This window comes from Hylobates moloch, unplaced genomic scaffold, assembly GCF_009828535.3.
Source record: "Hylobates moloch isolate HMO894 unplaced genomic scaffold, HMol_V3 SCAFFOLD_1, whole genome shotgun sequence".
NCBI classification, from domain to species: domain Eukaryota; kingdom Metazoa; phylum Chordata; class Mammalia; order Primates; family Hylobatidae; genus Hylobates; species Hylobates moloch.
Genome location: NW_026652276.1, coordinates 129222969 through 129246798, shown reverse-complemented (window position 1 = coordinate 129246798; position 23830 = coordinate 129222969). Strand labels below are relative to the sequence as shown.

General features: G+C 37.1%; 1 protein-coding gene across 4 annotated transcripts in view; it reads left to right on the top strand.

Annotated features, from left to right (window-relative positions):
* CDK13 (cyclin dependent kinase 13) overlaps positions 1-23830 on the top strand; it is a 146936-nt gene that overhangs the window by 26922 nt on the left and 96184 nt on the right. For all 4 annotated transcript variants that reach the window (XM_032758272.2, XM_032758270.2, XM_032758271.2 and 1 more), the window contains exons 2-5: positions 8912-9571; positions 18682-18852; positions 20518-20657; positions 23008-23178. In XM_032758272.2, coding sequence (XP_032614163.1) covers positions 8912-9571; positions 18682-18852; positions 20518-20657; positions 23008-23178 — 1142 coding nt within the window. The remainder of the gene's footprint in view (positions 1-8911; positions 9572-18681; positions 18853-20517; positions 20658-23007; positions 23179-23830) is intronic.

Here is a 23830-nt window from a genome sequence, read left to right as displayed (position 1 = left end):
AGACAGATTATGCAGTACCTTGATACTAGGCTGCTGTGAAATCTTTTCAATAGGAATACTGTCAGCAGTGTTATGTAAATATTTATTGGGCATCTGCCACTGCCAGGTTTATGATAGAAGTCAAGGCTTGAAGATAGAATATCTCAGTTTAGTTGGGGAAGATAGATTATCTGATTATTTTTATTCTGAGATATAAACAGAGTTGTGATGGGATCATAGGACAAGTACCAGCTCTAGCTGAGTGGCGTAATAAGAGAGGGCCTTATAAAGGTGGTAAACACTGTGCTGAGATACGAAGTATCCTTTTGTTTCCTAAATAAAGGAGGTGAAGAGAGGAATATGAGAGAAACATTCTAGGCCTGACACTTCCTATATTTTGTGATGGCTGGACAAGGACTTTATATGCAAGTCAAGCAAGGCCAAAGGTTTTGGGGTAACTGTAAGGTTATTCAAGTGCAGAGTTAATTGGAAAGGGTGGAGACTCGAGGTGGGAACCTGGTAAGGAGACTTGCACTGGGCCAAGTGTGTGATGATGCAGTACCTAATGTGGAATAGTAGCTATGGGGATAAAGAGCATGGAAAACTGGAGAGATGCTTGAGATGTAGAATTGATGGAGCTTGGAAACCAAATAGATCTGTGAGAAGAGATAAAAGGGATCATGTGGAATGTAGAATAATTTCCAGGTTTCTGCTGTTTTAGAGGGTGCCACTGCCTGAGAATAGGGTATATTTAAGGAGAAGGAGGGTGGAATTGAAGAGGAAGCTTAATAGTTTTAGCTGTATTGTGTTGAAGATGCATGTCAGAGAGTTGGAAGTAGAGAGGATGATTTGCGGGGGTGATGGGGGACGAATTGACAACATTTAGGTAATCATTTAAGCCACACGTAACATAAATTAAACTCGTGGGAGAATGAGTATAGGAAGGAAGAAAAACCTCAAGGTGCAGAAACAGCCATAGAAGTAAGAAAATCATGAAGACAAAAGGTAGTAGAAATAGCTAGGAAGTACTCCAAATAATTGGAGCAGAGAGAGACTTTTAAGGTTGTAGCCAACATTATCACAGGCAGTGATGTTTTTTTCTTTTTCGTTTTTTGAAAGGTAGGTCATTGGTTGCTTCAGAGGTGACCAGTTGCAGAGAAGATGTATGTATAAGCCAGATTGTAGTGATTTGAGGATTGAAAGGACAAAGGAGAAGGAGAGATAAAGATAGTATCAGTATGCCATCATTTTCTCTTTGTTTTGTTTTCTTGTCTGTTTTTAAAGATCTTAGAGATTTGAGTAATTTATTCCTTCAGGGGAATTAACAAATGAACAGCAAAGGTTAACATCACAATTAATAGAATAAGCCAGCTATTGTCATAGAGTAGCCTAGCATAGTGCATCTCAAACTTTAATGGATATCTTGTTAAAATGCAGATTGTGGTTTAGTAGGTCTGGGCTGGAGTCTGAAACACAGCGTTTCTGACAAGCTCACAATTGATGCTGATGCTGCCTGTCTATGGACTACACTCTAAGAAGTAAGGCTCTAGAGAGTATGAGATTGATGCATTATAGGGGAGTTAGCCTTAGATAGAAAGAGGAACACCTCCTCTCTTAATTGAGGTGGAATGTACAGTGGATGAAGGCACAGGAAACACAGATAAATTTGTAGGCAAGAGACATGCCTGGTAGTCTTTGTTTTTTCTGTGAAACAATAAGTAAAGCTATGCTATGAGAAGACTGGGAATAGGATTGTGTGAGCTTGATGAAAGTTGTGAAGGTTTGGAATAGCTACTAAGAGGAGGAGAATGAGTGAATTTGGGACATGTAATAATCGCTGAACGGTGAGAATTAGTTTGGTTATTGTGTCTGTAGAGATGGAGCAGACAGAGACTAGTAATAAAGTAAAAAAGACTAGTAATGTAGATTTTTTTCTTTCTTTCTTTCTTTCTTTTTTTTTTTTTTTTTTTTTGAGATGGAGTTTTTGCCCTTGTTGCCCAGGCTGGAGTGCAATGGCATGATCTCGGTTCACCGCAACCTCCGCCTCCCAGGTTCAAGCGATTCTCCTGCCTCAGCCTCCCAAGTAGCTGGGATTACAGGCATGTGCCACCACACCCGGCTAGTTTTGTATTTTTAGTAGAGACAGGGTTTCTCCATGTTGGTCAGGTTGGTCTCGAACTTCTGACCTCAGGTGATCTGCCCATCTCGGTTTCCGAAAGTGCTGGGATTACAAGTGTGAGCCACCGCACGTGGCCAAGAGACTGCTTATTTTTTTAAGATGATATGGTAGTCTAGGGAAGTGGTAATGAGTTCTAAAGTAGAACAGTGTCCTCGAGAATGGAAGAGGAGGATGTGATAGGCCAAATAATACTCACCCAACACCACACCCCCTCCAGGTGCCATACCCTAATCTTTGCAATCTCTGACTGTTACACCTTACATTTTAAGAGGAACTTTGTAGATATGATTAAATTAAGTATCTTGATATGGCGGGGTTATTCTGGGTTATCTGGATGGGTCCTGTGTAATCACAAGGATTTTTATAAAAGAGGCTGTAGGGTCTAGTCAGAGAACTCACCTGATGACAGGAATAGGAGAGAGGAAATGTCATGATGAAAGTAGAAGCCCAAGTGATGTAAGGTTTTGAGCCAAGGAATGTAGACAGCCTGTGGAAGCTGGAAAGGTAAGGGAACATTTTCCCAAGAGACTCCAGAAGGAACAAAGCTCTGGTGACATGTTGATTTTAGTTCACTGAGACTGATTTTGGACTTCCGACTTGCAGAACTGCAAGATAATAAATTTGTGTTGTTCTGAACCACTAACTTTGTGGAGTTTTCTGTTACAACAACGATCAGAAACATTCAGAGGGTATGGATATAAGGGAATAGTATAGAGTTAGAATCAGTAAAATGAGACAATTAAGGGGATGTGGTATGGGAACTGGGAAACTAGATTTCTAGCCTGGGTAAATGAGTGGAGAGTAGTGAAATTAAAAATAGAGAATGGTAAGGAGTAGATGTTACAGGAGGGTATATTTGCTTTGCGTGTCATAATTTCAGGAACCGGTGAGAATAGTATTTTGAGTCTAGTAATATAGATTAGAGTGGAAGAAAATTTGAAACAAGGAGATGAATTTAAGAGGCTACCACAGTGCTGTTACATATAGTTAATAGGGCTGTTATAATGTTACATGACAAAATACACAGGAACATCACTTTCTAATAGTGCTTTTCAGTTTGGGAGTCATATTCATAGCTTTTTTGGGGGGTTAATAAGTTTTTGAAATGGACACAGCTGCTATTAGCATGAGAAATAAGCAGAATGGAAACATTCGCCTCAAAGATATTGTGGATAGCAGCTACTGTATTGGACATCATATGTATAGAACATTTCTGTCATCCAGAAAGTTCCATTGAGTGATGCTGCTCTGTGTTATTTTCAACAGTGGAGGACTGGATATTATCAGTATTATAGTAAAATTTTTAGGACGCAGTATTTGCTAATTAGAAACAATTTTCAGAAGACCTAGACTCTTGGAGAGACTGTAAGATAACAGTCAAGTGAACACTACACAGTGCTCTCCAAGGAACACTAAATAGTCTAACAATAAGCACTAACCAGTTGGGTTTCAGGATACTGGGTTTTTATTCTGGTACTTTGTGTTGTGTGTATTTGGGAAAACCTGTTAGAAACGTAGACAGTTCTCTTCTTAAAGAGGTCCTGTAGCCTCTTAAAAACATCAGAAGCAAGAAATAGGTAATATATATTCATTAATTTCTACAACACTGTAGGAATATTAGGAAAACATTTTTAGACAGAAAAATCTTGGCTGGGTGCAGTGGCTCATGCCTGTAACCCTAGGCCAAAGTGGACAGATCACTTGAGTCCAGGAGTTTGAGATCAGCCTAGACAACATGGCAAAACCCCTATCCCTACAAAATATACAAAAATTAGTTGGGTGTGGTGGTGCATGCCTGTAGTCCCAGCTACTTGGGGCGGGGGGGAGGTGGGTGGGAGGATCACTTGACCCTGAGAGGTCGAGGCTGCAGTGAGCCTTGTTTTGCACCACTGCACTCCAGCCTGTGCAAAAAAGTGAGAGACCCTGTCTAAAAATTACCTATTAAACAAGGAGGTTGGACCTGCTACCTACCCCCATTTCAATTCTTTTAGTAAAAGATTATCATGCCATAATTCATTATATAGTTTTAAAGATGCACTTCTCTCTTACTCTCATAACTTTTTATGGCTGAAATATTAATCATTAGTAAAAATGGCCTAAACTTAAATGTGTTTAGTTTTAGGTTCCCAAACCATGTTTGTTATAAACAGTAAATATATTATTGGAATTTATGAGCAAATCACAATATCTGAGAGAATGGAAATTTACTAAGACATGAAATAAATAGTTTAAGGAAGGAACTTTTGTAGAGAAATAAAAGAGTTGGAGAGGAACGGAAGTTGTATGTAGAATAATTCAGTTGATACAGTGATCAAATACTATAAAAAGTCGCTTCCAAAATATCTTTTTTTTTTTTGAGACAGAGTCTTGCTCTGTTGCTCAGGCTGGAGTGCAGTGGCACAGTCTTGGCTCACTGCAAGCTCTGCCTCCTGGGTTCATGCCATTCTCCTGCCTCAGCCTCCCGATTAGCTGGGACCACAGGCACCCGCCACTATGCCTGGCTAATTTTTTTGTATTTTTTTTTTTTTAGTAGAGATGGGGTTTCACCATGTTAGCCAGGATGGTCTCGATCTCCTGACCTCGTGTTCCGCCCACCTCAACCTCCCAAAGTGCTGGGATTACAGGCGTGAGCCACTGCGCCCGGCCCCAAAATATCTTTTTGTAGAACAAAAGTTTTCTGAGTCTTTATCTCTGTTATTCAGATTCTGTCTAAAAGAGATTAATAGTTCAGAAGAATGAATTGTGTTGGGATTTTACCTATTATCTTTGTATCTCTTTTCTTAGGTAAGATTCACTGATTGTAAATTTCAATTAAATATAGTTTATGTGTCTGAATGAAATTGATGACCAGAATCTTGCCAGTGTAAGAAAAGTTGATTTAAGAAAAGAAGGTTTGCTTTCCAAACCTTCTATGCTGTTACCTTTGATGAGATGACAGTCTCTGCTTTCTTCTGCTGCTTACCTTTCTGCTACTTGTCAGTATCTGATCAGGGAATAGAAACATAACGTATATCAGACTTGTTTGGAGCTCCAACAAAATCTGAAGGGAGAGGAAATTAAAAATGTGGCTGAGTATTTCATGTTATGACACTTTTGGTTCCTATATTAAAGTTAACCAACTTATTTCACAACGAGCTTACAATCACTTCATATTTAGCCAAACATTTCCTCTCATTTCTATGTATAATTATAAGCTTATTGATATTTTGTTTTTATCCTAGAATTAGAATGTTTCTAAACACTTCCCTCCACACTGTATTAATGGCAACTAAGAACGGAAATTTTCAGTGGCTGGGCATGGTGGCTCATGCCTGTAATCCCAGCACTTTGCGATGCCAAGGCAGGAGGATCCCTTGAGCCCAGGAGTTCGAGACCAGCTTGGGCAGCAGAGTGAGACCCTGTCTCTACAAAGTTAGCTGGGCATGGTGGCGCACAACTGTTGTCCCAGCTACTCAGGAAGCTGAGGTGGAGGATTGCTTTAGCCCAAGAAGTCGAGGCTGCAGTGAGCTATGGGTAGTGTCTCTGCACTCCAGCCTGGGTGACAGTGAGACCCTGTTACAAAAAAAAAAAAAAAAAATTCTCTGCCTATTTATTATTTTTTTGAATTAAAAAAATTTCACGAAATAAAAATTTTAAGAAATTTTGCAGGTACATAGTAGATGTATATATTTATGGGTTACATGAGATATTTTGATACAGGCATGCATGCATATTAGTCACATCAGGGTAAATGGGGCATCCTTTTATCCTTTGTGTTACAAGCATTTATCCTTTGTGTTACAAACAATCCAACTATCCTCTTATAGTTTTTTGTAAATGTACACTTAAATTATTTTTGACTATTGGCCGGGTGTGGTGGTTCACACCTGTAATCCCAGCACTCTGGGAGGCCGAGGCAGGCAGATCACCTGAGGTCAGGAGTTCGAGACCAGCCTGGCTAACATGGTGAAACCCTTTCTCTACTAAAAATACAAATACTAGCCAGGCGTGGTGCGGGTATGCCTGTAATATCAGCTATCAGGAGGCTGAGGCAGGATAATCGCTTGAACCCAGGAGGCAAAGGCTGCAGTGAGCCAAGATTGCACCACTGCGCTCCAGCCAGGGCTGGAGCGAGACTCTGACTAAAAAAAGAAAAAAAGAAAAGAAAAAAAATTGACTATAGTCAGCATATTGTGCTAGCAAATAGTAGGTTACCTTCATTCTTTGTATTTTTTGTGCCCATTAACCCTCCCCCAACCCTCCACCATGTCACTACCCCTCCAGCCTCTGGTAACCGTCCTTCTACTTTCTGTCTCCATGAGTTGAATTGTTTTAATTTTTAGCTCCCACAAATAAGTGAGAACATGCAAAGTTTGCCTTTCTGTGCCTCACTTATTTCACGTAACATGATGACCTCTAGTTCCATCCATGCTGTTGCAAGTGATGGGATCTCATTTTCTTTTTATGGCTGAATAGTACTACATTGTTTATATGTACCACATTTTCTTTATCCATTCATCTGTTGATGGACACTTAGGTTACTTCCAAATCTTGGCTAATGTGAATAGTGCTGCAGTAAACATGGGAGTGCAGGTATCTCTTTAGTATTATTGATTTCCTTTCTTTGGGGTATGTACCTAGGAGTGGGATTGCCGAATTATAAGATAGCTCTATTTTTAGCTTTTTGAGGAACCTCCAAACTGTTCTTCATAGTGGTTATACTAATTGACATTCCCATCAACAGTGTACAAGGGTTCCCTTTTCTCCACATTCTTGCTAGCTAGCTCCTTGGCGGTGTGTTAATGTGTTAACCTGCCTACTTCAGAGTTAAAAAAAAAAAAAATGCTGAGTTTAAGACCTGAGTTCTAGATAAAAACAGAATCCAACTCAGATCTTATAAGAGACTTTAATGCAGAGACTACAGAGGTGCCCTGGATTAAGGGAACCCATAAGGCATGTTTTTCCTAGCAACAGGGAAGCCCAAAGGGGCAGGAAAAATATAGTGCTATTGGAGCCTCGTGAGAGCTGTGAAGAGGGTGCCTCATAGCAACCATGGTGGTGGAGGGATGCAGCTTCTTCCAGAAAATGTGGCCATGAGGAGGGAGGGAGCTAGGAAGAAACAATCCAGCCTTTCTCTGCCTTCTTCTGTCAGTGGCAGGACAGCCCTGGAACTCAGAAGGCATATCTGTTGGGGTCAGCATCATTGGGCACAGAGTAGGGCAGAAAGGTATTGAGAGGTAGAGCAGTTGTAGTAAGATAATAAGCAACACAACTACTAATGAGTTCAGGTGTTGACTTCAGGTAACGTAATATTTTACCCAATTTCTTATCTGTTAACTGTGCATACTTTACTGGGTTGATGAGGGCATTAAATGAGATAATGTGAAAGTACTATCATAATGTCTTTGTCTTGTGAGTGTATTTTAAAAGTCTTGGTAATTCATGGATTTGAAAAGCTCAGCTTCCTTTCACTTGGTACTGTGTTAAATTTGTTTTGTGGGAACTTTGGTTGCCACTATACTTTTAAATACATGTTTTCCAATAATTTTTGGGAAGTGAATGGCCTCATTATTATCAAGTAGTCTCCAAGATTTCGTTTGTCATTGTTTTATAGAGCCAGGAGTCTGAAAAACCTAAGTCCTAGTTCAGACTGTACTACTATTTGTGGCATAGTTCTTTGTGGGAGTTATTTTTACTTTGCCTCTCTGTGCTTTTCCCTTCTGAGAAATTGGAGTAATAATACTTAACTAGTAAATGTTTAATATTATGGTAAAATAATAGTTGTCAAGTACTTTGAAGACTTAAATGATATGTATATTAACTTTTTTACTCTCATTTTGAAAAGTGTCAGAGCCTCAGATTGAGAGTGATTGGATAGTTTTTACTTTGTTGCATTTTCTGTGTGAAATTATGTAGCTCGTAAGATATTATCTTGTATATGTGTGTTTATGTGAGTAAAGTGATTATGCTCATGTCTATTTTAGTTAATGTGTGTGAATGTAATTTTTTTATTTTTTTGAGATGGAGTGTCGCTCTGTTGCCTTCCACCTCCCAGGTTCAAGTAATTCTCCTGCCCTAGCCTCCTGAGTGGCTGAGACTACAGGCGTGTGCCACCATGCTGGGCTAATTTTTGTAGTTTCAGTAGAGACGGGGTTTCATTCACTATGTTGGCCAGGCTGGTCTCGAACTCCTGACCTTGTGATCTGCTCGCCTTGGCCTCCCAAAGTGCTGTGATTACAGGCGTGAGCCATCACCCCTGGCTGTAAATTTTCTTAAAACTATCTTTCTGAAACGAACTCTAAGAGACTCTACTTATTGCCCAGTAGTAAGTCTTGTCTTTTTCACTTTTGCCATAGACAGAGCACTGCTTACTTCTGAACTTATAGTTGAGGAAGGTACTTTTGAGATGTGGCAACTGTCTCCTGGTAAAAGATTTGTCAGACTTTACCCTGCTGCTGCTACTACCATTGATGTAGCCTTATTGCCTACGTCTTTTTTCTGAGACAGCAGTGATGCCTTGTCACATTTTTCCTCCTAATTTTTACATTTGTAGACCAGAGCGAGATCAGGGCAATCCATTTTGAAGAAAACTATGATCACCAAATAATACTCTACTTTAAAGAACTTTTTATTTTTCAAAACTCCTTCAAAAATGTAATTTTGAAATTAAGTAAATTTCTGTTTTATTTCATGAACTCGAGTTAGCACTGTCTTTGTAAATTCCAAACTGAACCTTTCTCGATTACTGACTAAATCTTAATTATTTCTCACCAGACGGTCTGGAAAATCCCGAAGCAGAAGCCCGTATTCATCTAGGCATTCAAGATCTCGTAGCAGGCACAGATTGTCTAGATCCAGAAGTCGTCATTCTAGTATTTCTCCTAGCACACTAACTCTGAAGAGTAGCCTGGCAGCTGAATTGAACAAGAATAAAAAAGCACGAGCAGCAGAGGCAGCAAGAGCCGCAGAAGCAGCGAAAGCTGCAGAAGCAACTAAGGCTGCTGAGGCTGCTGCCAAGGCTGCAAAAGCTTCAAACACTTCTACACCTACCAAGGGGAACACGGAAACTAGTGCCAGTGCATCACAAACAAACCATGTGAAGGATGTGAAGAAAATTAAAATTGAACATGCACCTTCTCCCTCAAGTGGTGGAACTTTAAAAAATGACAAAGCAAAAACAAAGCCACCTCTTCAGGTAACGAAGGTGGAAAATAATTTGATTGTAGATAAAGCCACCAAGAAAGCAGTCATAGTTGGAAAGGAGAGTAAATCTGCTACTACAAAGGAGGAACCAGTATCTCTTAAAGAGAAAACCAAACCACTTACACCAAGCATAGGAGCCAAGGAGAGGGAGCAACATGTAGCTTTAGTGACTTCTACATTACCACCGTTACCTTTGCCTCCCATGCTGCCTGAAGATAAAGAAGCTGATAGGTAAGTGCAAAAAATATTTGTCAATAACTGTTCAAAGAAAAAATGTAAGTCTGAAGTGAGAAATGATTTGACCTTCCCTAACCCCCTCGAAACAACTTTAGTGAAAAAGACTACAAGTAAGTGAATGAATTTTCTTTATTATATGCGTCTTAAAATGAAGCACATTGCATACAAGATGGCAAAATTAAAATTTATACTAAGACATTCAGGGAAAAATTGCCATTGCCTTGGGATACAATGAATATTTCAATATGATTTTGGGTATTAGAAATGCCAGTATTCTCTTTGGTTTAGTTTTCCTTGATGATGTAATCAGAGACAGGATATTTTATGAATGAGTTGGCCCTGGTTAATATACATCTCAGCATTTGTCTCATTTATTTCTAAGTTTCTTCAGTGGCCTTGTAAATTTATCACTGTCAGTGATTTTATTATCACTTTTTAGTTTAGTCTTTTCTTAACTCTTCTAATTAAAAAAAAATTTTTTTTAGCCTGTCTTGCAGTTGGGATTAATCACATTATATTATAGAAAACTCATAATAGTGGCCAGGCGTGGTGGCTCAGACCTGTAATCCCAGCACTTTGGGAGGCCGAGGCGGCTGGATCACCTGAGGTCAGGAGTTCAAGACCAGCCTGGCCAACATGGTGAAACCCCGTCTCTACTAAAAATACAAAAAACTTAGCCGGGCACAGTGGCGGGTGCCTGTAATCCCAGCTAATAGGGAGGCTGAGGCAGGAGAGTCACTTGAACCTGAGAGGTGGAGGTTGCAGTGAGCTGAGATCGCGCCACTGCACTCCAGCCTGGGTGACACAGTAAGACCGTGTCTCACAAAAAAAAAAAGAAAGAAAATTCATAATGTGATTATGCTTTCCTTTAAGATGTTTAAAAATTTTTGTTATGAACATTGAGGGTATGGCTTATTTTTTTTATTGAGAAACATATTCTTAAGAGGAAGTAAAAATACAGCTAAGAATGTTTCTTTTTTGTATCCAAGTGTAGAAGAATTAGACTTGTGTGGTTTATCTGCCTGTTACACCACCTAGCTGTTTTTGTTTTATGAAGAAATTAGAGCTTCCACCCCCTCCCACTCCCCACTAAAAGCAACTATATGAGTAGTTTTCCTAGCTGACTTTTTTTTTTATAGATTTTGAAGTCAGATGGATAAAAATGCCATGTGGACAAGTGCTTACTTTGGCATTACGAAAATTTTATAATTTAACACAAACAAAAGTGAAATGAGTTTCATGCCCTTTCAGGTGCCTTTTTAAAAATAATCAAAATGTTGTTGGGAGACCCCATCCAATTTAATCGGGTGTTATTTAATTATACTACTAATTGTTGTTTTTGCAGGTTTGACTGTTCTCAGGGAACGCTGAAGGTTCATAAGAGCAGTGATTTGTAATTGTGAGGTTTGAGTGTGGAATTGAGTTACTTCATTAGAGAGTAACCAGTTACTGAGAATCCATGTTTCATTGAGACTGGTGTTTCTCTACTTTATCCTTTTTTTTTTTTTTGAGATGGAGTCTTGCTCTTTCACCCATGCTGGAGTGCAGTGGTGCTATCTCGGCTCACTGCAAGTTCCGCCTCCCGGGTTCATGCCGTTTTCCTGCCTCAGCCTCCCGAGTAGGTGGGACTACAGGCGCCCGCCACCAAGCCCAGCTAATTTCTTTTATTTTTAGTAGAGACGGAGTTTCACCATGTTAGCCAGGATGGTCTCGATCTCCTGACCTCACGATCCACCTGCCTTGGCCTCCCAAAGTGTTGGGATTACAGGCGTGAGCCACTGCTCCCGACCTACTTTATTCTTCATATATGCTTTAGGAGTAAATTTTTACTAGGATATTTTTCAAGAACTCTTACGTACACATGTGAGTGCTTACTGAGGATATTCTTTATGCATCTGTCTTTAATTAGTTGGTGGCACATTTAATTCTTGTTCATTACTTTTTTTTTTTTGATCCACCTTTTCTGTCTCCTCTGCTTTTTCCCCTTTTTGTTGTCTCTTCTTTCTTTGAATGTGTTTGTATGTTTAATGGATACGGAAGTTTCTAAAGATTCATGAGCACTTCTACTACATGTCTGTGTGGCCAAAGATTAATTCATCACCAATGGAACTTTCCTTATTTTGATGTCTATAATTTACCGAAATATATGTACTAACTACATATGAGGAAGAGACTTGATATTGTTTTACTTTTTATAAAAGTTTTTAGGTGATTAAATAAAAATATATTGTATAGAGAAATGGTTAGAAGTGATTATTTTTGGAAATAAATGGGCGCTGAAGGGAATGGATGGCACAGGAGACTTATTTTATATTTACTATTTATAATACTGTTAGAAGTACAATAACATTTGTTAGTGGGCTGTAGTAGAAAGCTTAGTTTTTAGTGCCAGTTTTACCTCTTACTACTCATGACAATCTTTCTGTGCCTCAGTCATGAGTGAAAATATTTACAGTTTAACCTCACAGATTACTTGTAAAGATTAAATTAGTTGATGGACTGAATTTTGCAAGCTGTAAAGTGTTATACATCTCAGTTATTGTAATTAGTCATAGTATAAATCAACACTGCTGGAAATATTACAGATATTTAAAACTGCTTTAGATTATTGAAAAAAAGTAAAAATTACAAAATATGATTTACATTGTATAATATATAAACCATTGTATGTGTAACATGTAGATCTGGTGTGTAACGAATAGACCTAGTGCTTCATTTGAAAGGATTGGTTTTTGTAAAAGAGGAACTATTGGTTGGTTTTCCATCCACTTTTATAATGAAGAGGGGCTACCCCCAGGCCATTTTTTTCATGTATCTGAAAGTAATGCTCTTGGTAATTTTGTTTACAAGTTTCTTTTTAGTAACCATTGTATACTTTTTGTTTTTTGCTGAACAGCTATTAGTTGAAAGTGGTTTATAAACTATTTCTCTTGAGGTAAAGAAACAATCTTTTCTGTTAACAGCATGCTTTAGGAAACCTGAATATGGGAGGTATCTTTATTTACTTATTACTCACTGTAAATTTAAAGATCACTTTAAAGAAGAGAAGAGTGAGTAATGGTCTGCATAATCTCATTGCTGTATCTTAAGGAAAGCTTTTGATCTTTGCTTTCTTTGAGCATGCCTGTATCTGTATTCCTGGTTGACTTTCACTGTTGTATCCACAAATACATTAGCAAAAGTGTGTGTGTGTGTGTGTGTGTTTTGGATGGCCTCTTGATTTTGCAAACCTCTACTCCACTTGTTTTTGCTGTTTTATTGTATATCCAAGTAAATTCTCCCCTTCCCTCATACATTCTTTATTTTGAAAGTATTCAAGCACTTAGAAAAATTGAAATGATAATACAGTTAGCATCTGTGTAACTACTGGAACTACTGGATGGAAGTTATCCATCTAGATTCACGAAATGTTAACATTTTGTTTTATATGCTCTGTGTCAGCGGGTGTGGTGGCTCACAATTGTAATCCCAAAGTGTAATCAGCACTTTGGGAAGCCAAGGTGGGCAGATGGCTGAACCCAGGAGTTTGAGAGGAGCCTCGGCAACATGGTGAAACCCCATCTCTTCAAAAAAATACAAAAATTATCTGGCTCTGGTGGTGCAGGCCTGTAGTCCCAGCTACTTGGGAGGCTGAGGTGGGAGCATCACCTGAGCCCAAGAGGTTGAGGATGCAGTGAGCTGTGATGGCACCATTGCACTCCTGCCTGGGTGACAGAATGAGACCCTGTCTCAAAAAAAGGAAAAAATTATACACACACACGCACACACACTCCATCTCTAGTTGTTTAAGAGAATTAATGGGGTGTGTGTGTGTGTGTGTGTGTGTGTGTGTACACTTCTCCCCGAGATGAAGTCTTGCCCTGTTGCCCAGGCTGGAATGCAGTGGCGCCATCTAGGCTCACTGCAACCTCTGCCTCCTGGGTTCAAGCACTTCCCCTGCCTCAGCTTCCGGAGTAGCTGGGATTACAGGCGCACACCACCATGCCCAGCTAAATTTTGTATTTTTAGTTGAAATGGGGTTTCACCGTGTTGACCAGGCTGGTCTCAAACCCCTGACCTTGTGATCCTCCTGCCTGGGCCTCCCAAAGTGTTGGGATTACAGGTGTGAGCCACCACTCCCAGCTGTGTATACGTTTCTTTTTACTATACCCTAAATACTTAAGTCATCTCCCAAGAATAAGGTCAGTCTCCTACTTGATTATAGTATCATTGTGGTAACAAGGAAATCAATAGTAGTTAATCTAACAGAAATAAATAATAATATCATCCACTGTATATAATGAATAATCAGTACTCCCCCGCTACTCCCTGCTCCCAGCCCCATGACTTTTTGAAGAGTCTAGGCCAGTAATCTTACAGAATGTCTCACCTTTGGATTTATCTGATTATTTCTTCTTGTTATCATTTAACTTGTTCTTCTCTAACCCATTTATTTCCCATAATCTGGAAATTCCTTGTGCTTTGTTTAGATAAAGAATACACAGTTTTTTAGCCAGAATATTTAAGAGGTGATTTTATGTACTTTATGCTGTTGTTACAGGAGGACCAGAATATCAGATTGTTTTACTCTACTGGTAGTGATGTGATCACTTGGTTAAGGTGATGACCAACTTTAAGGTCTCTCCATGTATGAGGGTGCATTTTCCTTATTGCAATTAGAAGTGAGCTGTAGGGTAATATTTTTGGCAGTGATTGAATATCCTTTTTCCCTACAACCTATCACCTAATGGTTTAGCAACCATTAATGGTATTTGTCTAATTCAGTTACTGTAGTAGGGACTGCAAATGGTGATTTTTTTTCCATTACTGCTGCACAGATTAAAAATGGTTATTTTATAATTCTGCCATTCCTTTTAACATTAACTGGCCTTGTTTTGTAAATACATGTTTCCCCATATCCCACTTAATCATTCTAGTCTCATGGATTTTTATTTATTTTCTGTGTTACTAATAGTAATAGCCACTATTCTTTTTTACCCTCACATTGTCCGAAATTTGGCCAGTGGAAACTCCTATAAGCTGACTCCTTTATTCTTTTGACATGACCTCATTTGTTTTTTCGTGTTTCTTTGCTTTCTAGTCAAAGGTATATGTTAGGCTCACTTTGAATTTTGCTTCATTCTCAAAATTATAGTCTGTTTTCCCACAAAATCATGAGATAGATGGTAATCTGTGTGTTTTCACAGAATGTAGTTGTTTTATTATTATTTTTAAAATTAGAATCATACCATGGATAATGTTCCTTGACTTGCTTTTTCATTTAATGTGTTAGAGATCTTTCCATGTTGGTATCGATGGGCCCAGTATTCTTATTACAGGAATGGATGTATCGTGTTCTTCTGTCGATTAATGGATACTTAGGTTTATAATTATTTGCTATTAAACTGTCCTTATATATTAATATTTTATGTATATTTAGGTAATTTTTATAAGATAGTTACATGTCAAAGTATACACATTAAAAATTTGATAGAAACTGCCAAATTATGTCTTAGTAAGGCTGTATAACAATTTATGCACCCAGATGTATGAAATTGTCTTAACAGTTTTGGATAGTGTCAATTTTGACAGTCTTTAAAATATGTAATTATTTAATTTTGCATTTTTCTGATAATAAGGTATGGTATTTTCTTGAACTTTTATTGGTTATTTATTATTTTTCTGGTGAATTGCTTGCTTGTATTCTGTGCTGGCTTTTCCTTAAAGTTGTTTCCCTTTTTCTAATTGATGTTTAGTTGTTATGTTAGGGATGTTGACCTTTGCTTCTCAGAGTCTGTTACTTATTTTTGACATTTGTTTTGCTTTTGGTTATATGAATGTTTTCCATTTTTATCTAGTCAAATCTATTATTCTTTTTCCTTTAAGACTTCTAGGTTTATAAAATTTAAAAAGGTTAAGTCAGATCTCATAGAAGTTTGGCTTTGGTTATTGTGTAAAGAAGTGTTCTGATTCTTTACTCCCTCCGTCCCAATGTTGTTACCAGTACCATTTATTGTATAATTCATCTCACTAATTTCCATATATAAAAATTCTTACATATATATGTTTCTCTACTTTCTTTTAACATATTATATTTGTCAGTATCTTACCATTGTAGTGTCTTTAGATACATGGTATATTGGCTCCCAAACTCAAATTTCTATTTTAGGGGCAGACAGTAATATAAAAATGAAGGGGATGGAGTAAATTAGTGATGCGTAAATGGCTCTGCTGTTGAGCCTCAGCATCAGTGTTGCTCTACAAGAATTTAAGCTTGTCTTAGAACTTTTGCTTTTTTAAAAGAGGAAGCCTAGAACCTGAATATTATGTAAATCTTTGGATTTAAAATGACAATTCATAGTTTTTTTATAAAACATTGGATAGACTGAGTAATACATATCCTTTGACTTCAACCAGCGTTTGGCTTCTAGTTCTAGATATCTGAATAGGTTGACAGGGCAAATCCCACTTAATTTTGCTTTTTCAGAAATTTCTTGGCAGTTCTTTTGCCTTTATTCTTAGACAAATTTTATAATCAGTCAGGTTGTCAAGTTGTATTTAAAAAAAAAAAACTCTTCCTTGAATTTTTTTTGGAACTCTATTAAATCTAATAGAGTCATAATTTGGAGACAGCTTTACAATACTAGTTTCTCATATTAAAACATGGTTTGTTTTCATTCATTCAGATCTAATTTTATTTCTTCAGTCAAAAATTTTTTTTTTTTCTGTTGCTCGTGTGTATTTCTTTTTAAGGCATTTTATTTTTGTTGCTGGGGTGCATGGAAGTGTTTTTAAAAAGCACATTTTCTATTTGATTATTGCAAATATTCAATAAAAATGTTTTAAATTATGTAACATTGTTCTTGGAAAGTAGTATTTGATAGTTAATATACTGACATTTAATATAGATAGTGTTTTAAGTTTTAAATTATAAGTGAAATTAAGACTTTAGTTTTTTGCTCTCAAAAATGTTGATTTAAATCTTCAAAGAACTCTTGAGTAAAGCCTCATTACAAGTTAGAGACTGTAGTTTCCTAAATAAGTTATTCTAAATAGGCCTATTTTCAGTTGGCATTCAGGTGATACCTTTTCTAGAAAGAAGCCTTTACTGTATTTCAGACCTGATTTAGCTACCCTTTAGCTACTACATTACTCTAGGAATCTGTTTGTATAACACTTTATCCTACTTCCTACCTGTCTTCCAGACTGTAAGCTCTTTTTTGAAAGAAACTGTAGCTTAATGTGTTTGTTGTTAAATTTCCAGTGCCTTACAAATACTTAGCACATGGAATCTCACAATCAATATTTACTGAATGGAGGGAGAGGAAAATTGAGCAGTGGGCTGTGTAATACATTAAAAATAAAACTGCAGGCCTGGCATGGTGGCTCACGCCTGTAATCCTAGCTCTCTGGGAGGCCAAGGTAGGTGGATCATCTGAGGTCGGGAGTACAAGACCAGCCTGGCCAACATGGTGAAACCCCCCATCTCTACTAGAAATACAAAAAAATTAGCCGGGCATGTGGCACACGCCTGTAGTCCCACCTACTCAGGAGACTGAGGCAGGAGAATCGCTTGAACTCGGGAGACGGAGGTTGCACTCCATCTGGATCGTGCCACTGCACTCCAGCCTGGGCGACAGAGCAAGACTCCGTCTTAAAGAAACAAAACAAAACTACAAACCAATTTCTTTTAAAGCATGTTTTTTTCTCTGTTAAAGAACCTTCCAGTGAGTAACACAGGACATAAATTTACTGTGATAATTAAGTCATTTTTATCAGATGGTATTATTAAGTTGTTTTTATCAAGTGGTATTAAATGATTCATTTGTTTTACAGTATTATTATTCAACACGAATAGGAGGATAATTACAATTAAATTATTTACATTGATAATAATATCTTCAGTAATTTCTGATCACAGCAGTGTAGTTGCGATAAATGTTTTCATTATGGGACTCAACTGCTATGAAAGTATATGAAGTCCAAATTTTATTATCATTATGAGATTCTCTTTCAACGTGTCACATTATATTAGATGACAGACTTTTATCAGGGAAATTTAAAATAAATTGCCAAGTTAAGATATACTTTAAAACTCAGAGCTCTTTATGCATTCAGAAAAAGTACAAAGCTAACGGAGTTTAAATTTCAGCTGTAATTCTAGTAAGCTGGAATCTTAAAAAAAATTAGAAGAATCATTGGCCAATTTAGAAAAATTAATTAACCCTGAAAAGGGTCAAAGCTGAATTAGCTGTTGCTTGTGGTTATTTAAATGGGCAAGATAAATATTATCATGTGCTTTCTTTTATTTCTTACAGTAAAATACCTTTTGTGTCTCTACCAGAATCAAACTAAATGCTTTGCAGCTGGGCGTTGTGAGGCCAAGGCGGGCGGATCACTTGAGGTTGGGAGTTCAAGACCAGCCTGGCCAACATGGTGAAACCCCGTCTCTATTAAAAATACAAAAATTAGCCGGGTGTGGTGGTGGGCACCTGTAATCCCAGCTATTTGGGAGGCTGAGACAACAGAATCTCTTGAACCCAGGAGGTGGAGGTTGCAGTGAGCCAGGATCCTGCCACTGCACTCCAGCTTGGGTGACAGTGAGACTCCATCTCAAAAAAAAAAAAAAAAAAAGAAATGCTTTGCAAAACTGAGTTTTTATGCAAAGCATGTTTAGTTGATTTTCAATTTTTATGTACAGTTTTATAGTTAATTCTGTATCATTTTAAAAAATAAACTTTATAACAGTCTTACATTTATAGAAAAATTATGAAGACACTACAGGGACGCTGAATACCCTGTACCCAGTTTCCTTACTGTTAATATCTTACATCAGTATGGTACATTCGTTAACAATGAATCAATATTGATACAAAGTTATTAAAGTTCCTACTTTATACAGATTTCCTTAGTTTTTACCTAATTCTGTATCATTTTTTACCCCAAATTTTGCATTATACATTTGAGTATAGTGTATTACTTTAGCTGGAAAGAAACTCAGACAATAGTCTTATAATGTGAAATATTGTCGAATATTCATGACTGTTGCTACTTAAATGTGAGACATAAGCACATTTTTATTACTCAACAAAATTTTTGTTTTATTTGACTTCTTTCACTTTTAGCTTACGAGGAAATATTTCAGTAAAAGCAGTTAAAAAAGAAGTAGAAAAGAAACTCCGATGTCTTCTTGCTGATTTACCGCTGCCCCCTGAGCTACCAGGAGGAGATGATCTTTCAAAGAGTCCAGAGGAAAAGAAAACAGCAACACAGTTACATAGTAAAAGGAGGCCTAAGTATGTGCTTGCTTTCTACCTGCTCTTAAATTGACCAGCAGTGATTCTGGGTCATCAGAAGTTCATAAAACACTAAATTAAGGTTTAAAATAAAAAATGTACTTATTCTTTCAACTTAAATATATGAATTCTATTAGAGTTTTGAAAAAAATTCGTAATTGCTTGCATTCCTATTCACAATGACTAATAAAACCAAATTTAATTTTCTCTCGTAATTTGTAATGTATTAATTTCCTGGGGTATTGTATATGTTAAAGATACTTTCTGTTATTAAGAGATTGAAATAACACAGAAACACTGAAATTGGGCAGAGTAGAAGTCAACATTTAGTCAGCCCAAATAAAATTAGTAATGGGAAAGCTGCTGTTTCCTTTGCTTTTAGCTCTGTTTTCTCCCATAAACAAATATATTCTTCACTTTGCAAGAGATGGAGTAGAAGAAGGTTTGAAATTTGTATCCTAAATTAGCTTCAAGTAAGTGCCTAAAGAGACCTCTTTCCCTTAAAACCTGTTAATCAATTAAAGGCGGGGAACACTGGTGCCTTTTTTTTTTTTTTTAAACTTCTTAACCAAGGGACAGTGAAGACTAAGTTAGATCTGATTTTAGAATTGCAGTTGAGGTAGTGACTAGTGTGTGAATTTGAGGTCATTTTCTAAACTGGCCGGGCACAGTGGCTCATGCCTGTAATCCCAGCACTTTGGGAGGCCGAGTTGGGAGAATCACTTGAGTCCAGGAGTTTGATACGAGCCTGAGCAACATAGGGAGACCCCATTTCTACAAAAAAAAAAAAAAAAAAGCCAGGTGTGGTGGTGCATGCCTGTGGTCCCAGCTACTCAGGAGGTTAAGGCAGGAAGATCACCAGAGCCAAAGAGGTCAAGGCTGTAATGAGCTGTGATCGTGTGCCACTGTACTCCAGCCTGGGCGACAAAGCAAGACCCTGTTTCAAAAAAATAAAACAGCTAAAAACTACTCTCTTCTTGAGCACTGTAGTTTTATTCTTTTACTTGAATTTCTGTGATTTACTATAATATTAAAATACTACAAAATTATGTATCTTTTTGAAGAATGTAAGATTTTTGTCCTACCTGTCCAACTGTATCTGCTTAAACTTGGCTTCCTGAGAGTTGGTTATATTAATACCTTTTGTACTCTCTTAGACTGAAAAATCTTTTTTTTTTGATGTTTTTCAGATGATTTCATCCAGCCATAAGTCTAAATTTGTCAATAAGTTTTATAGTTAGATTTTTGTTCACATTCTTTATCAAACTCTTGTTTTTTAAAAGTAGTTTATATAATTGTTAATGGATGCAAAATAAAACTTTCTGGAGATTGGTTAGAGAATTTTGACTCCATTAATGTTGGTTTCATCTACTCACTGAAAAATTTTATTTCTGAAAACCCTTCATACAAGCTCTACTACTTTTTTCCTCAGTTTAAATACTTGTCTACAGAAGAAGAGTCAGTATGTAGAAATGATACCTCAGTTTTTATGATAACTTACAATACCAAATCAGTGTTACTTGTTTGGGATAGATGATGATAAATACTGCCAGGGTAGGGAAAAATAAAGAATATACAATTGGGTGGCGAGTAGATACTGAGTTATTAGACAGTTTATTCAATTTGCTTGATTGTATATAAAAACTGTAGAACTATATTTGATAGAATATGTGGGCCTCGCTATGGTGAAATCAAAGAAAAAGATATTGACTGGGGAAAACGCTGCGTGGATAAATTTGATATCATCGGAATTATTGGAGAAGGTACTTACGGACAAGTTTACAAAGCCAGGGATAAAGACACTGGTAAGAATGCCAAGTTCTGGGGATCTTTGGGCCTACGGAATGCACTTAGTTTGTGTTTCTCTTCTGATGTTTGGCTTTGGAAATTTTCCAAAAAATTAAATTCATATTTATTGTGCTTTTGTTTCATCTTGTTTTTAATTTTATTCTATATATGCATTTTGTAAGATATGAGTACATGTAAGTGGGTCTGTATATGTGTATGTTTTAAAAAGTGTTCCTTTAGTATTTGTGATAATACTGTATGGTAGGATTTAGTTTTTCTTTCCTCTTTTATGGTGAATAATTCTTACACTGTTATTAATCAGAGGGAAAGGTATCTTGACCTGAATTAATCTTAGTAGTAAATTTTTTTTGTCATAAGCCTTACACAACACTTTCATTTAGCCTTCAGTTTTTTTCCTGCAGTAACTATCCTTGGAGGCCAGTTTTAGGAGCTTAATCTTTCAGAACATAATGAGGAACCCAGAGAAAGTTTTAAAAGGCTTCACAGGAGAGCAAAAAGTAGCTGTGTCAGAAGCTATGTATTTTACTTAATAATGCATAGACCTAGTATTTTATCTTTCTTTACTCATAACTGCTTACTGAAATAAACCAATAGGCCGGGTGTGGTTGCTCATGCCTATAATCCTAGCACTTTGGGAGGCTGAGACAGGCAGATCACCTAAGGCTAGGAGTTTGAGACCAGCCTGGCCAACAAGAAGATACCCTGTCTCTACCAAAGACACAAAAAGTAGCCGGGCATAGTGGCACATGCCTGTAAACCCAGCTACTCGGGAGGCTGAGGCTTGAACGCAGGGGGTGGAGGTTGTAGTGAGCTGAGGTCACACCACTGCATTCCAGCCTGAGCGACAGAGCGAGACTCCGTCTCAGAAAATAATAAAATAAAAACACAAAAATTAGCCAGTGTGGTGGTGGGCACCTATAATCCCAGCTACTTGGGAGGCTGAGGCAGGAGAATTGCTTGAACCCTGGAGGCGGAGGTTGCAGTGAGCCGAGATTGCACCACTACACTCCAGTCTGGGCCACAGAACGAGACTCTGTCTCAAAGAAAGAAACCAATAGATTAAAATAGCACAGCTATTTGAGGCCATATAGTATATGGGAGATGACCTTACGGTTAGAAACTACTGAAGGCAATTACTGCATAGAGTAATAATTGGTATTTATAATGATGTGTTATCAAAAAGATTAAATGACAACTTTTAAAACTGTCAAGTAAAACAAGGACACATACACAATATAGAAGGCATTCCATAAAAATTAATAGAATAAGTTTAATGATTAAAAGAATATGCCTCCTTCTTTTAGAAAATTTGTAAGAACATTTTTTTTCTCCAAAGAAGTGGAATGAACGAACCTTTATTATAGTGAATTTTTTCCTTATAATAGACTTTGTGTATGTGTGTATATTTCATTTTCTATTTGGATCATTTCTGATACAAAGCTGACTCATACCTAAATTATGTGGCAATTTAGTGTAGTGGGGAGGAACATACATTTTTGAGACAAGTAACTGGATTTTGAATTCCAGTTTTACTACTAGGTAACTGGCCAGGTTTGGGCAAGTAATATGTCTGAGCATATTTTTTTTTACTGATAAGAGTTTTTCTCCTCTGTTCAGAGAAATTTTATGCATACATAAGCATATTGGCTATATTTGTCTTTCGCTCATTCACTTTTGAAAAATAAAAATGACAGTGTGATATATCCAGTCTTCAGCATCTTTTTTTTTTTGAGACGGAGTCTTGCACTGTTGCCGGGGATAGAGTGCAGTGGCGTGATCTCGGCTCACTGCAACCTCCACCTCCCGGGTTCAAGTGATTCTCCTGCCTCAGCCACCCAAGTAGCTGAGGTTACAGGTGCCCGGCTAATTTTTTGTATTTTTAGTAGAATTGGGGTTTCACTATGTTGGCCAGGCTGGTCTTGAACTCCTGACCTCGTGATCTGCCCTCCTCGGCCTCCGAAAGTGCTGGGATTACAGGCGTGAGCTACCACGCCTGGCCTAGCATCTTTCTGTTTTCTTTTTATTTTTTCCCAAGTGAATGTAAAAGCATCTTAGTTTTTTTTACTAAATATATAAATGTGGAGCATAATGTATTTGGACTTACCTCATTCTTTCTAATGGTTGTATAGTATTCCCTGGTTTATATAAATATTCCATAATTTGTTTAATGACAGACTTAATTTTTTGAACTATAAATATTATTTGGTATATTGGAAACTGAAACATACTTTGTGGTTGTATTTTTGAGAAATAAGAACAGAATTGAATTAAAATACATTTAAAGTTAAGAAAAATGTCATCTGCTTTTGCCAGCTGGTAACCTGATTTTATTAAATTCCTTAATAGGAGAAATGGTAGCCTTAAAAAAAGTACGTCTGGATAATGAAAAGGAAGGCTTTCCAATTACAGCAATTCGAGAAATTAAAATTCTCCGGCAGCTTACCCATCAGAGTATTATCAATATGAAGGAAATAGTGACTGATAAAGAAGATGCTTTGGACTTCAAGAAGGACAAAGGTATATGCGCATATTTAAATAACGGATTTTTTGTATTCATGATTGATGTTGCTAACTTGGAAATTTTTTTATAGATGTGACTATTTGAGTAATTACATACTATTGCTCTAATCGTGAAACTATATTTTTAAGTTTGATAGAGTTGAATAATGAATTGATTTACTTCAGTGGTTTTTGAGTAAACTTCGTAAAGGGTATTTGCCAATATTACACATAAAGTATTCACTAGTAATATATCTAGTAATATATGTTTTTTTGGGCATCAGTGTATAGTTTTTAGTATTCATTTTTTAGCAGTTGAAAAACCAGTTCATAGTAGTAGTATTTTTACCCTACATTTTTATGCTACAAATGCCTTAACATACAAGGAAATTTTATGGTAGGCGTATGTATTATTTCTGAAAGTGTGGAGGCAAAAATCATACTGAAATTGCCTTTAATAATCTATAGTGGGGTATGTATATATGTATAGTTATTATTTAGCAGAGAAGCTGACAAAAAATTAGCCTGCTTATTAAAGTAGTTATTATAGGGCATATGATGGGTGAAAGCAGTGCTCTACTGCTGGTATGTTTTACATCTTCCTGAGATTTTAGATTTAAATCTTTATAAAATCTTGCCGGGCGCGGTGGCTCACGCTTGTAATCCCAGC